The sequence below is a fragment of the Anabrus simplex genome, chromosome 9 (assembly GCF_040414725.1).
Source record: "Anabrus simplex isolate iqAnaSimp1 chromosome 9, ASM4041472v1, whole genome shotgun sequence".
NCBI lineage: Eukaryota > Metazoa > Arthropoda > Insecta > Orthoptera > Tettigoniidae > Anabrus > Anabrus simplex.
In genome coordinates this window covers 167,467,238-167,481,348 of record NC_090273.1, presented here as the reverse complement: position 1 = coordinate 167,481,348, position 14,111 = coordinate 167,467,238, and the positions used below count along the sequence as shown (strand labels likewise).

General features: G+C 41.1%; 1 protein-coding gene across 9 annotated transcripts in view; it reads left to right on the top strand.

The window, feature by feature from the left end:
• The window catches only part of LOC136881194 (protein turtle), an 850,346-nt gene that overhangs the window by 621,107 nt on the left and 215,128 nt on the right, over positions 1–14,111 (top strand). For all 9 annotated transcript variants that reach the window (XM_067153896.2, XM_067153892.2, XM_067153894.2 and 6 more), the window contains exon 10: positions 11,028–11,246. In XM_067153896.2, coding sequence (XP_067009997.2) covers positions 11,028–11,246 — 219 coding nt within the window. The remainder of the gene's footprint in view (positions 1–11,027; positions 11,247–14,111) is intronic.

Below are 14,111 nucleotides of genomic sequence, written 5' to 3'. Positions count from 1 at the left end.
TTGTCTTGTTTTTATTAGTGACATATGATTGAATTTTTATTTTTTACGTTTTTATTTTTCTCGTTCAAATTAGTTATTCTATAGAATTGTATTTAGAAATACATTATACATAATTATGTATATTCTTTTGTATCGTGAATTATTTTTTCAAAGTAGATATTGAGAGAGAAAATGTGAAAATATTTTTCTCTTCCTAAAATTAAACGTTATCGACAACTATAAATCAACAATAAAACGTCTTTGACTCTTTATATCACTCCAAACCAGTTTCTTATTCTGCGTAGTCGATATGTAGAAAATTTCAAGCCGGTATTTGCTATACACCGGTAGATATACGCAAATTTTAAAATACATGTATTTCCACTGAAAACGGCCTGGCACTTTGCAGTAGTAGAGTGGAGGTGGAGCTCTGGCCTCTTCCAGCTGATGGGGAGCGGCCGACCAGATCGGCTCTTGGCTCCAAGAGGGTTAATTAACTTGTTTAAAAATATCAGATTTCCAAACACTAGCGCTATCTTTCAAGCCATGTGCAATCCACATCCCCGTCACTTACCCCCACTACCTCATCCCTCTGCCCCACCATAGCCCTACTCCTCAGCTTTAGCTCCTCCTTTTTCCCCTTCCCCTCCCCTCACTCTCCCTTCCCTTCCACTTCTCGGCCTCCATTATTGCTCTCTTCATTAGCCCAGCTCCTCCCCTTTCAACATCTATGCCATCACGCTGCTCAAGGTGAGTTCGCCTCCTCTCCCTTATATTTCTTTTGGCTATGTACATTTATATCACGCCTAATTTGGCGTACATTCTTTTCATCAGGTCTCCATGTTTCCATACTGAACTGGGAATCGTGACGTTAATTCAAATTATGATCTTCACACGACCACATTTTTGGCTTCGAAACCACCCGAATTAAGCCTGTTAATTACGGCAACTTAAAAGAACAAGATTATTCTTCCCACTGATAACATATGTCACCTTATGATTTATGCACCTCAAGCTGGAATATTCTCTTGTTTATCAAGACTCAAGAACTGGGATACGTTCTCAAAAATGTTATGTTTTACAGTCAGACACACCACATCATTTCAACTGATTATAATCTAACAGTGACGTTATATGTGCTGTCATATGTTTTAGATGGTTATAAGCACCATGCCCTCATATTAATGTTACATTTAAAATTTGCCTTAGTAGGTGCATTTAAATGTTGTATATAGATACACCTCATGTTCTACAAACCTCAAGCTGGACTACTTTCTCGTGTATCATACCCTAACTATTGTTACCTTCTCTGTTTTGCTTTCATTGTTTTAACTTTTGACAATTTAGCTTTCAACATTAATCCTTGTATTTACTGTCATGTGTTTTATATTTCAACTAGTCATAGTTTAACATTTGTCTTGTAGGTGCTATCATGTGTTATACACTGACTGACAGAGCAAATGCAACACCAAGAAGGAGTGGTCAGAACGTTATGCCAATTGCAGGGTAGACTGATGTCACTGAGGTATGCTCATGATGTGAAATGCGCCGCTGTGCTGCGCACGTAGCGAACGATAAATGGGACACGGCGTTGGCGAATGGCCCACTTCGTACCATGATTTCTCAGCCGACAGTCATTGTAGAACATGTTGTCGTGTGCCACAGGACACGTGTATAGCTAAGAATGCCAGGCCGCCGTCAACGGAGGCATTTCCAGCAGACAGACGACTTTACGAGGGGTATGGTGATCGGGCTGAGAAGGGCAGGTTGGTCGCTTCGTCAAATCGCAGCCGATATCCATAGGGATGTGTCCACGGTGCAGCGCCTGTGGCGAAGATGGTTGGCGCAGGGACATGTGGCACGTGCGAGGGGTCCAGGCACAGCCCGAGTGACGTCAGCACGCGAGGATCGGCGCATCCGCCGCCAAGCGGTGGCAGCCCCGCACGCCACGTCAACCACCATTCTTCAGCATGTGCAAGACACCCTGGCTGTTTCAATATCGACCAGAACAATTTCCCGTCGATTGGTTGAAGATGGCCTGCACTCCCGGCGTCCGCTCAGAAGACTACCATTGACTCCACAGCATAGACGTGCACGCCTGGCATGGTGCCAGGCTAGAGCGACTTGGATGAGGGAATGGCGGAACGTCGTGTTCTCCGATGAGTCACGCTTCTGTTCTGTCAGTGATAGTCACCGCAGACGAGTGTGGCGTCGGCGTGGAGAAAGGTCAAATCCGGCAGTAACTGTGGAGCGCCCTACCACTAGACAACGCGGCATCATGGTTTGGGGCGCTATTGCGTATGATTCCACGTCACCTCTAGTGCGTATTCAAGGCATGTTAAATGCCCACCGCTACGTGCAGCATGTGCTGCGGCCGGTGGCACTCCCGTACCTTCAGAGGCTGCCCAATGCTCTGTTTCAGCAGGATAATGCCCGCCCACACACTGCTCGCATCTCCCAACAGGCTCTACGAGGTGTACAGATGCTTCCGTGGCCAGCGTACTCTCCGGATCTCTCACCAATCGAACACGTGTGGGATCTCATTGGACGCCGTTTGCAAACTCTGCCTCAGCCTCGTACGGACGACCAACTGTGGCAAATGGTTGACAGAGAATGGAGAACCATCCGTCAGGACACCATCCGCACTCTTATTGACTCTGTACCTCGACGTGTTTCTGCGTGCATCGTCGCTCGCGGTGGTCCTACATCCTACTGAGTCGATGCCGTGCGCATTGTGTAACCTGCATATCGGTTTGAAATAAACATAAATTATTCGTCCGTGCCGTCTCTGTTTTTTCCCCAACTTTCATCCCTTTCGAACCACTCCTTCTTGGTGTTGCATTTGCTCTGTCAGTCAGTGTATATTGCTATTCGATAAGTTTCATTTTGCTCAGTTGATTTGTTGGCTGATGATGACGTGCAATGAGCGTGGAAACTAGTACCAACCTTCTCTAAATGTTATGTGATATATATTCACTTCAATAAACATTCATGGTATTGAAAAGTGGACCTTTAACATTTTCATTTGACTGTAATCCCAGTTCAATACGGAACCAAATGAAGTTTCTAACTTTCAAAGATTAACAACTGATAATATCAGGAGTGTACTGCATAAAATGCAACGATTGTGAATCCAGCTACATCGGACGCACCCACAGATGTTTTTCTATTCGCTACAACAAACATATCAATGCCACTAAATATAATCGCTTTTCATCCATAGGGCAACATATTGAGCAACACAAGCATAAGTTCACTAATATCGAGAATGACGTGGAAAACACCCATGCGCCAGTCTTCGCGGGTTACTAACATTTGTTTTGAGATTGAAGACCATGTAAATCATAATCACAGTAAGGATCTTTTTAACAAAATTAGAATAATCACTCGAGATTGCAAGCCATATTCCAGGAATATACAGAACTCAAAGGGGAATGATGTTGTGGATATAGAGAATGTTCTGGAAACATGGAGATTGTACTGCCAGGATCTGTACAGTGAACAATGCAATGCACAAGACCAAGTGAAGATAGACAAGCAATCAGATCCTGAACCTGACATCCTCCGAGATGAAGTAGGAATGGCTTTGAAAATGCTGAGAACTGGAAAAGCGTGTGGACCTGATGGAATAAGTGCAGAAGTCTTGAAAGCTACAAACGATGCTGGAATTGAAATGCTGTTGAAAATCTGCCAAGCAATATGTAATTCTAGAAGATGGCCCGAGGAATGGACACACACAATCTTTGTCCCAATCCACAAGAAAGCATCGAGGAAAAAATGTGGAAAGTATCGCTTAATTGCTTTGATTTCACATGCCAGTAAAGTTGTGCTTCATATCCTGCACAAGAGACTCCGGGCATTTCTGGAGTATCAAATTCCTGAAGTCCAGGCTGGATTCATGAAAGGAAAAGGCACTCGAGAACAGATCTTAAGCCTAAAACAAATCATAGAAAAGGCTAGAGAATTCAATGTTCCGGTATATCTGTGCTTTATTGACTACCAAAAGGCCTTCGACACTGTCAAATGGAACCATCTTTGGAAAATTTGGGATGACATGGGTTTGCCACTCCATTTGATTGATCTCCTCAAGTCCTTGTATAAGGAAAATACAGCCACTGTGAAGATTCAAAACAAACAGTCTCAGCAGTTTCGTACAAGGGCTGGAGTTCGCCAGGGATGTATCCTGTCACCGTTACTTTTCAATATCTATGGTGGATATGCAATGAGAACTGCATTAGATGGCTGGGACAAAGGGTTTTCCATTGGGGGATGCAAGATCAACAACTTGAGATTTGCTGATGACACCACCTTGATAGCATCATCTGAAGAGGAGTTGACAGAACTGATCAAGAGAGTAGAGGAAGCAAGCCTAGAAATTGGATTACGCCCAAATCGACAGAAAACCAAAGTCATGATTGTTGATCGTAAGAACAACAACAGTCCACATATCAAACAGATTGGACGGTGTGAAGCTGTACATCAGTATGTATATCTAGGCTCCTTACTATCCAATTCTGGTTGTTCCAAAGATGAAATAAAGTGAAGAATTGAAATAGCAAAGGTAGCAATGATCCGTCTGCGGAAGATCTGGAAAGATAATAACATCACCATCAATACCAAAAAGAAGCTCGTTGAATCTCTAGTCTTCTCAGTGTTCTTGTATGGCGCAGAGACGTGGACCATCCTGAAACATGATCGTGAACGGATAGAAAGATTTGAAATGTGGTGCTGGAGGAAAATGTTAAGGATTCCTTGAACAGCTCATCGCATGAACACATCAATCCTGAACCAATTTCAGATAAAAGTTTGTCTATCGTGTAAGGTCCCACAGCGGACTATACGCTACTTTGGACATATAATGCGCCAAGATGGTAGTCTTCAAAAGCTGACTGTTGAGGACAAAGTCCAGGGAACCAGACAACGAGGACGAGTACCAACACGATGGATTGACATGGTGAATGGCCCCCTACAAAGTTCTCTTAGAGCAACCACACTGAAAGCTTTAGATTGGGAAGAATGGCGGAGTATGGGTCATCGGCTAGAGGGCTGAATATTATGATAGTCATGATGCCTCAGTCATGAGGCAAACAAAGAAGATGAATAATAATAATAAGAAGAAGTCTTCAAAGTCTCTTCAATATTAGATACTTAGCTCGGATGAAGAATGTGAAAAGGACAAATAAACAGTGTCTATGATCAATCAGTGTCATCGAAAGGAATTAATCTAGGGTTTCAGTTGTTGTTCATTCCTGTCTTATGCGGAAGGGCACGTTGCGAGTTATGGTCTCGCAACACTCTGTTTGTTTATTTTTCGGGAAGAACATCAACATCCTTGAAGTTTGTGAAAATTATGCATTTTAAAATTCATTTGATGTATTATTTCTTCTTGTTTGTCTGTTGAAACAACCTGTTCTGTTTCTGCTGTGGTTGTAATGAATTTTTTATTAGGAAAATTAAACAATTATATTTAGACCCTTTCCTTAATAATTCCCTTTTTTGTCAATTGATATAGGTTCTTAATCAGTGGATGGAAAAGATTATTTATTTATTTTATTTATTTATTCATGAAAGGCCCCAACGAGCATTGCTCACTCTACCTTTCCACACTGAGATTTTTTCTTTGAATTTTGAATTTGTTTCTTATTTCACTGTATATAATTTTGAGCCTAGATTTCAGGAAAAGTAGTAAAAAAATATTTTCTTCACGATTCTTGTGAAAACCCACCTGCACGATCGTGCTAGTTAGGGTTTATTTGCTGAATGACATAGACTAAGCCTATGGAATTCTCCAATTGCATGATTTTATTTAAAGTGAATCAAATATAAGTCACAAAACGTCATTAAGAGACTTATATTGTAGTCTGGTGTGACGCACAGAAACAATCTTGTGGCCCAGGGGGGGAAAGGGTGTATACGTTGGACATATGCATTACAATCAAAAAGTAAAAAATTCCAACATATTCAAAATGTATGGTATCAGTTAGTTACAATGGAAGTACTACAATAAACTACAATAAGACAATAAATTATAGCCTAACTAATAACAATGTTTATACGTTTTAATGCAGTAATTTACAGATATGTTTTTTATTTTAGACCACGTAGGACTGAAAGAATAATTTCCTTAAATTAAGTTTAAACTTATTAATTGTTGAAATATATTTTATTTCATGAGATAGTTTGTTGTATATTTTAAAGAAATAATTCTTCAGGCTTTTCCAATTACTTTATATGCCATGTTGATGTATATCTCTATTATATTGTATGGTAAGATTGTTATGTATTTTATCGTTCACATTTTGAAAATATAAACAGTAGCACTGTACTTAATCTCTAATTCCAAACACAGTATGCTAGTCTGATCATAGAGAACTTTAGTTGGTGTTAAATATGGTGCTCCTAACAAATTTCTAATGGCCTTATTCTGTAGAACTTTAAATGGTAACCCCAAATGAAGTCCAGAAAGTGATAGGAGTGACATAAACTAGGACCGGATGCTGCTGTCAGAACCGAATTATGTGTCAAGTGTTTTATTTTTTTGTAGAATTCCTTATTGAGATGATGAATGATATTTTACCATCTGTTATGGAGTTTTAGAGTTATTTATATGTGTTTGATTTCGAGTTTTACGTTATTTCATTTTCGAGTAAGGCTTTGTTCTTGTGGAAGCACAAAGTCGCCTACAGTGTACATGATTGCAACACTAATCGAGGTCATTTTCGACTATTTACTTTCCATCCCATCTAGAGCATCACAATACATCTCAGCAACAAATAAACAATGGATTCGACATTAATATAATTTATTTTCCATTATCCTTACACGTCATCCCGTCCCATAGTAAGTCACACATCCATAATCTCATTTTTTGTATTGTTTTCTTACCCCAAGGCGATGGGAACAAAAAACTTGGACTTAAATGACAACAAGTTTTCCAGCATTCATCTCAGTAATGCAGGATTCTTCTTCCTCTGCTTTCGTCCTCCATCCTCTGACTCTATCTCCCCTTAGATCCTTAGCCATTTATCCTTGCAGGGTCATCTATATTCAATCCGTCTGGCTTCTGTTTGTTGAAGATTCGTAAAAATTTCTTTTTTTCCGGGGTGGGGCTGTTAACCCCACACCCAACGCTGATCCTGGAGGACCAAGAAACCTTCTGTTAGGGTTACCATACCTTAGCCAAGAAGGCCGCATTTTAAGGCGCCGGGCATTCACCTTCACCCATCCCCATACGGGGTAGGATTTGCTGGTTGCATATAGAGTGTTTCCCAGTATTTTTCAGAGGCACCTCCACTGGGACTCACCATTTTGCCGGGCTTGGGACCGGCACAGAGTTGAGCTGGGAAATAAGGATTCTAACATTAATATTGGTTGTTTGCTATTCCTTTACACCTCTACCCATAGGGGTGTCGTACTCTGCAACGTTTATTCATAATCTCGGTCATTTTCGACACTCCTTCTAGCACCTATTCCAAATGGGACTGAGAGGGTCACAGCCACTAACGCTAAGATTGATTGTTTTTACATTCAATCCCATTCCTTTACGTGTGCTTGGGGTTTATTGCCCCTACAGTATGTGTATCAAGTTTGGTTGAGAGCTATGCTAGGACATTCACCGGACTTCTTTGCCATTTTCGACATATATATGGTGTGGTTTACTGTAGTCACGTCCTACTTCGTGAACCTAGGGTAACGGCTGAGTGGCCCAGTGTGTGGTCCTGAGAGTCGGGATACCAATTGCTATGGAACGGGAGTGGGCATCTCGGACATATTCCGAGTCGTGGCCCTCCTTGTGCTCGGGTGCCTAGGTCTATACAATCCACCATGGTCCCTAACCTGTTAGGGGAAAGATCCTCACTTGGATTATGTGTAAGTAGGCTGGCATCTTGCTTCATGAATTCACCGAGCTCAAAACATTTTAAGCAAGCCTCATACCTATGGGAGTAACAGAGTCCCACTCCCATTTGACAGGCGAGGGATTCCTTGTATGGGATCCTCACCAGTATTACTTGATTCAGGAACTGGAAAAAAATTCAAACAAAAGCAGCTCGATTTGTTCTGGGTGATTTCAGAAAAAAGAGTAGCATTACAAAAATGTTGCAAAGTTTGGACTGGGAAGACTTGGGACAAAGGAGACGAGCTGCTACACTGAGTGGTATGTTCTGAGCTGTCAGTGGAGGGATGGCGTGGGAGGACATCAGTAGACGAATCAGTTTGAGTGGTGTCTTTAAAAGTAGGAAAGATCACAATATGAAGATAAAGTTGGAATTCAAGAGGACAAATTGGGGCAAATATTGGTTTGTAGGAAGGGGAGTTAGGGATTGGAACAACTTACCAAGGGAGATGTTCAATGAATTTCCAATTTCTTTGCGATCATTTGAGAAAAGGCTAGGAAAACAACAGATAGGGAATCTGCCACCTGGGTGACTGCCCTAAATGCAGATCAGGATTGATTGATTGATTGATTGATTGATTGATTGATTGATTGATTGATTGATTGATTGGAAACAACTTGGTAAATGAAATGGAATTCAATGGGGAAGTATCGATATTAATGGGGCTTACGGAAGAAAGAAGGTAGAACTGGCTGAGTCAGCAAAGAGGATGCATCTGGACGTGCTAGGAGCAAGTGATATTCGGGTAAGGGGAGATAATGAGGAAGAGATAGGAGATTATAAAGTGTACTTGACGGGTGTTAGAAAGGGAAGGGCAGAGTGCAGGGATAGGCTATTCATCAGGAATACCATCGCACGCAACATAGTTTCTGTTAGGCACGTAAATGAGCGAATGATGTTGATAGATTTGGCAGTTGGAGGAATTAGGATGAGAATTGTCTCAGTGTATTCACCATGTGAGGGTGCAGATGAGGATGAAGTTGACAAGTTTTATGAAGCATTGAGTGACATCGTGGTCAGGGTCAACAGCAAGGATAGGATAGTGCTAATGGGCGATTTCAATGCGAGAGTTGGAAATAGAACTGAAGGATACAAGAGGGTGATTGGTATATATGGGAAGATATGGAATCTAATGGGAATGGTAAGCGTTTGCTGGACTTCTGTGCTAGTATGGGTTTAGCTGTTACGAATACATTCTTCCAGCATAAGGCTATTCACCGCTACACATGGGAGGCTAGGGGTACCAGATCCATAATAGACTATATCTTAACCAACTTTGACTTCAGGGAGTCTATTAGGAATGTACGGATTTTCCAGGGAATTTTTGATGATACAGACCTCTGTCTGATCTGTAATGAACTCAGTATCTCTAGGCCTAGAACAGAGAAAGTGAAATCAGTCTGCAAAGAAATAAGGGTAGAAAATATCCAGGACGAGGGAATTAGACAGTAGATGAATATGATTAGTGAGAAGTTTCGAACAGTGGACAGTAAGCAGGTTCAGGGTATAGAAAGTGAATGGGTGGCATACAGGGATGCTGTAGTGGAAACAGCAAGGGAATGCCTAGGAACAACTGTGTGTAAAGATGGGAGAAAGTGAACATCTTTATGGAATGATGAAGTGAGAGCAGCTTGTAAAGATAAAAAAGAAGGCTTATCAGAAATGGCTACAAACAAGGGCCATTGCAGACAGGGATTTGTACGTAGATGAAAGAAACAGACCGAAACAAATAGTTGTTGAATCCAAAAAGAAGTCGTGGGAAGATTTTGGTAATAACCTGGAAAGGCTAGGTCAAGCAGCAGGGAAACCTTTCTGGACAAGTAATAAAGAATCTTAGGAAGGGAGGGGAAAAGGAAATGAACAGTGTTTTGAGTAATTCAGGTGAACTCATAATAGATCCCAGGGAATCACTGGAGAGGTGGAGGGAATATTTTGAAAATCTTCTCAACGTAAAAGGAAATCTTCTTGGTGGTGTCGCGAACAACCAACCTCATGGGGAGGAGGAAAATGATGATGGTGAAATTACGCTTGAGGAAGTGGAAAGGATAGTAAATAAACTCCATTGTCATAAGGTAGCAGGAATAGATGAAATTAGACCTGAAATGGTGAAGTATAGTGGGAAGGCTGGGATGAAATGGCTTCATAGAGTAGTAAGATTAGCATGGAGTGTTGGTAAGGTACCTTCAGATTGGACAAAAGCAGTAATTGCACCTATCTATAAGCGAGGGAACAGGAAGGATTGCAACAACTATCGAGATATCTCATTGATTAGTATACCAGGCAAAGTATTTACCGACATCTTGGAAGGAAGGGTGCGATCATTGATTGAGAGAAAGTTGGATGAAAACCAGTGTGGCAGCTTTGGTGGTGGGGTCATGTGAGACGAATGGAGGAGGATAGGTTGCCTTGGAGTATAATGTACTCTGTTATGGAGGGTAAGAGAAGTAGAGGGAGACCAAGACGATGATGGTTAGACTCAGTTTGTAATGATTTAAAGATAAGAGGTATAGAACTAAATGAGGCCACAGGCATAAATCGCCATAAGGCCTATCTGTGTCTGTGTGACCTAAGGCCAATTGTAAAAAAAAAAAAAAAAAAAAAAGAAATCACACTTAGTACACAGCTACATCCTTCAAACTGGGCAGACCTATCAAAGTTAGTCTTGTGACACGAGAGTACATCTCGATCACAGCATGTTGGATTGCTATTTCCAAATAACAGGCACGGTCATGAACCTCTTAGCAAGGAAGGTACTTTATAAAACATGGCCTCCTATATACAGCATTTCTTACCGGAATCTCATCTCCGAGTGACAATCTGTCCATCAAGTCAATCCAATCCTGGTGTGGCTTATGCAATTAAATGAATCTTCAAAACTACCCATCAGATTTTGATCCAACCACATCTTAAACCCTCCCAGGAGTAATAAGAAAAAAACGTAAAGTTGTCAGCGAAATTGGTATAGTAACTTTTGAGTCCATTTGAGACAAACAAACAAACAAACATTCACGTTTATATATATTGTATATACTATGGCAAAGCTTCATGATCACACAGCTCATCTGGTTTTATCAGCAGAGTGTCTAGAATGTTTTTCCCTCTACACTTTTCCAACATATGTCTGTACGTTAACGCAGTCGTCCTCTGTCTCAGGTGAACCAGAACCATCAGGGTCGTTACACATGTACCCCTTACAATGCTCAAGGAACGCAAGGCTCTTCCGGTCCTATGGAGGTGCTCGTTCGTAAGCCTCCCGTCTTCACTATCGAACCGGACAGTCTGTACCAGCGCAAGGTTGGCGAGACAGTCGAGATGCACTGCGATGCTCAGGAAGCTGAGGGAACACAGAAACCAACTATACAGTGGCAGCGGGTGAGTATTGACACCTTACTTGACAACTTCCACCAATATGGACAGTTGAAATGTGTTGTGTTCGACAACAAAATTTGAAAAATGTAATAATCAGAAAATTTGTTAAAACCATATTAATACACAGGTTGTCTTTCTTTCCTTTCCTAGGTTACACCCACCCAAACATTCAGTACAGTATGTTATATGAAGGAGGCTGTTATCTGCTGTTTGCTAGGTTACACCCACCCAACATTCACTACAGTATGTTATATGAAGGAGGCTCTTATCTGCTGTTTGCTAGGTTACACCCACCCAAACATTCAGTACAGTATGTTATATGAAGGAGGCTCTTATCTGCTGTTTGCTAGGTTACACCCACCCCAACATTCAGTACAGTATGTTATATGAAGGAGGCTGTTATCTGCTGTTTGCTAGGTTACACCCACCCAACATTCAGTACAGTATGTTATATGAAGGAGGCTGTTATCTGCTGTTTGCTAGGTTATACCCACCCAACATTCAGTACAGTATGGTGTATGAAGGACGCTGTTATCTGCTGTTTGCTAGGTTACACCCACCCAACATTCACTACAGGATGTTATATGAAGGAGGCTCTTATCTGCTGTCTATATATGGCTGGGAAACTTGCAAACGTTGAATCAGAAATGCAATGCTTGGAAATCAAGATTTAAGTCCTTAGTGAAGTTCTATGGCCTGGGTCAGGAACACAACAAACTAATCATGGACTTCTGTATTACTCTGGTGGTAACGATCCTCAACATCAATATGGAGTAGCTATGCTCCTCTCGTCTGATCTGGTGAAGTCTGTCATCAATTTCATTCCCTTTGGAGAGCGTGTCATGTTTCTTAAACTGCAAACTTCTCATTGTCCCATGAATATTATCCAGAGTTATGCTCCAACCGGCGATAAAGAAGACAAATTAGTCAAAGAGTTCTATTCCATTCTAGAGGAGGCAATGTCCCTGACAAAGAAAGGGGATGTAACTCTTGTTCTTGGTGATTTCAATGCTAAGATAGGTCTCGGTGCAGAGGATGAAATTGTTGGACAATATGGCCTTGGTGAGAGAAATACCAGAGGTGATCGTCTGGTTCAGTTTTGTTCAGAACAACAGCTCTCCGTTATTAATACCTTTTTCAAGGTACATCCCCGGCGCTTGTATTCATGGATGTCCCCTGCAGATTGTGAAGGTCATATTTTCAGGAATCAGATAGACTTCATTCTCATCCATACGTAAAACCTACCCTGGGGCAGATGTTAACACTTCATCTTTTCGTCAAGAACATACGCTCTGACAGACCCAAGCGCATCGATACAAAGAGTCTTGACAACCCTGTATTTCGAGCTCAAACAACCTTGAAGCACGTATGAGAACAATAAACAACTTGGAAACAGAGGATATTGAATCACAATGGACTACATACACTAAAGAACATAATCACTTATACTCAAGAGAATGACATAGGACATTCGAACAGTTCACAAAAAAAAAGCCATGGATGACAAGATATTCTACAGCTTATGGACCAAAGACGTAAAGTGAAAAATGTAAGTAAAGTCCAATACCAAGAACTAAACAGGACAGTGAGGAGGAAGTGTAGGGAAGAAAAAGAACTATGGCTTGTAGAGAGATGCAGAGAAATAGAACTTTTTCCAAGAGAAACATGACTTGTTTAATCTCCACAAGAAGATCAAGGAACTTATAGGGAAATATCACAGGCCATGTAAAGCTATACTGAAGGATGCCAATGACACCATTTTGGTAGGAGTCGAAGACAAGTTGAAGTGTTGGAAAGAATATGTAGAAAACCTATTTAGTGATGCAAGGCCAGACAAACCACCTTTTATTGGCAAATGCAGCAAAACAATTCCAAATATAACCCATGAGGAAATACTGTATGCAATCAAACTCCAGAAAAATGGAAAAGCTGTAGGTCCGGACAAGATTCATGCAGAAACTCTCAAACTCATTGCTGAAGGCCATGGCAGAGGACTAGAGCTGCTAACTACATTATTCAACGCAATATATAAATCTGGTCGAATTCCATCTGACTGGCTAAGATCTACTTTTGTCACCATACCTAAAAGGGCTAGTGCATATCATTGTGATGACTATCGTATGATCAGCCTAATGTCCCATGTGCTGCGTATCATCCACACTCAAATCTATCTCAAATGCGAACACCAAGTTGGACATACTCAGTTTGGCTTTAGGAATGGACTGGATACTCGCAAGGCTCTTTTTTCCTTGAATGTTTTGACCCAGAGATGCCTAGATACGAATGTAGATGTGCACACTTGTTCCATCAACTACTGAAAAGCTTTTGATTGCATATCTCATGCAAAACTTGTTGAGATTTTAAAATCTACTGGTGTAGATGTTGGTGATCTTTGTATCATTTCCCATCTGTACTGGAATCAAATGGCAGAGGTCAAAATAGAAGGAACTACTATTGAGGACATAGCTTATGAAGAGGCGTCTGCCAGGGATGTGTCTTGTCCCCAGTCCTTTATATCATCTACTCTGAAGCTGTGTTCAGAGAGGCAATGGAAGATGTTAATCTAGGTATCAAGATAAATGGCCATGTCATTAATACCATCTGATTTGCTGATGACACAATTGTGTTAGCCAGCAAACCTAGTGATCTTCAAATCATTATAAACAACCTCATGAGGACCAGGGAAACCTACGGTTTATCCTTAAAAATTAACAAGACCAAGCTGATTGTATTCTCGAAAACACCAAAACAGGCCTCCCATTACATCAACAACAACATCGTCCAACAAGTATCTTCCATCAATTATCTTGCAACTCTAGTGAACCAGCATTGTGATTCAAAATGTGAAATCTTATCCAGAATTGGACA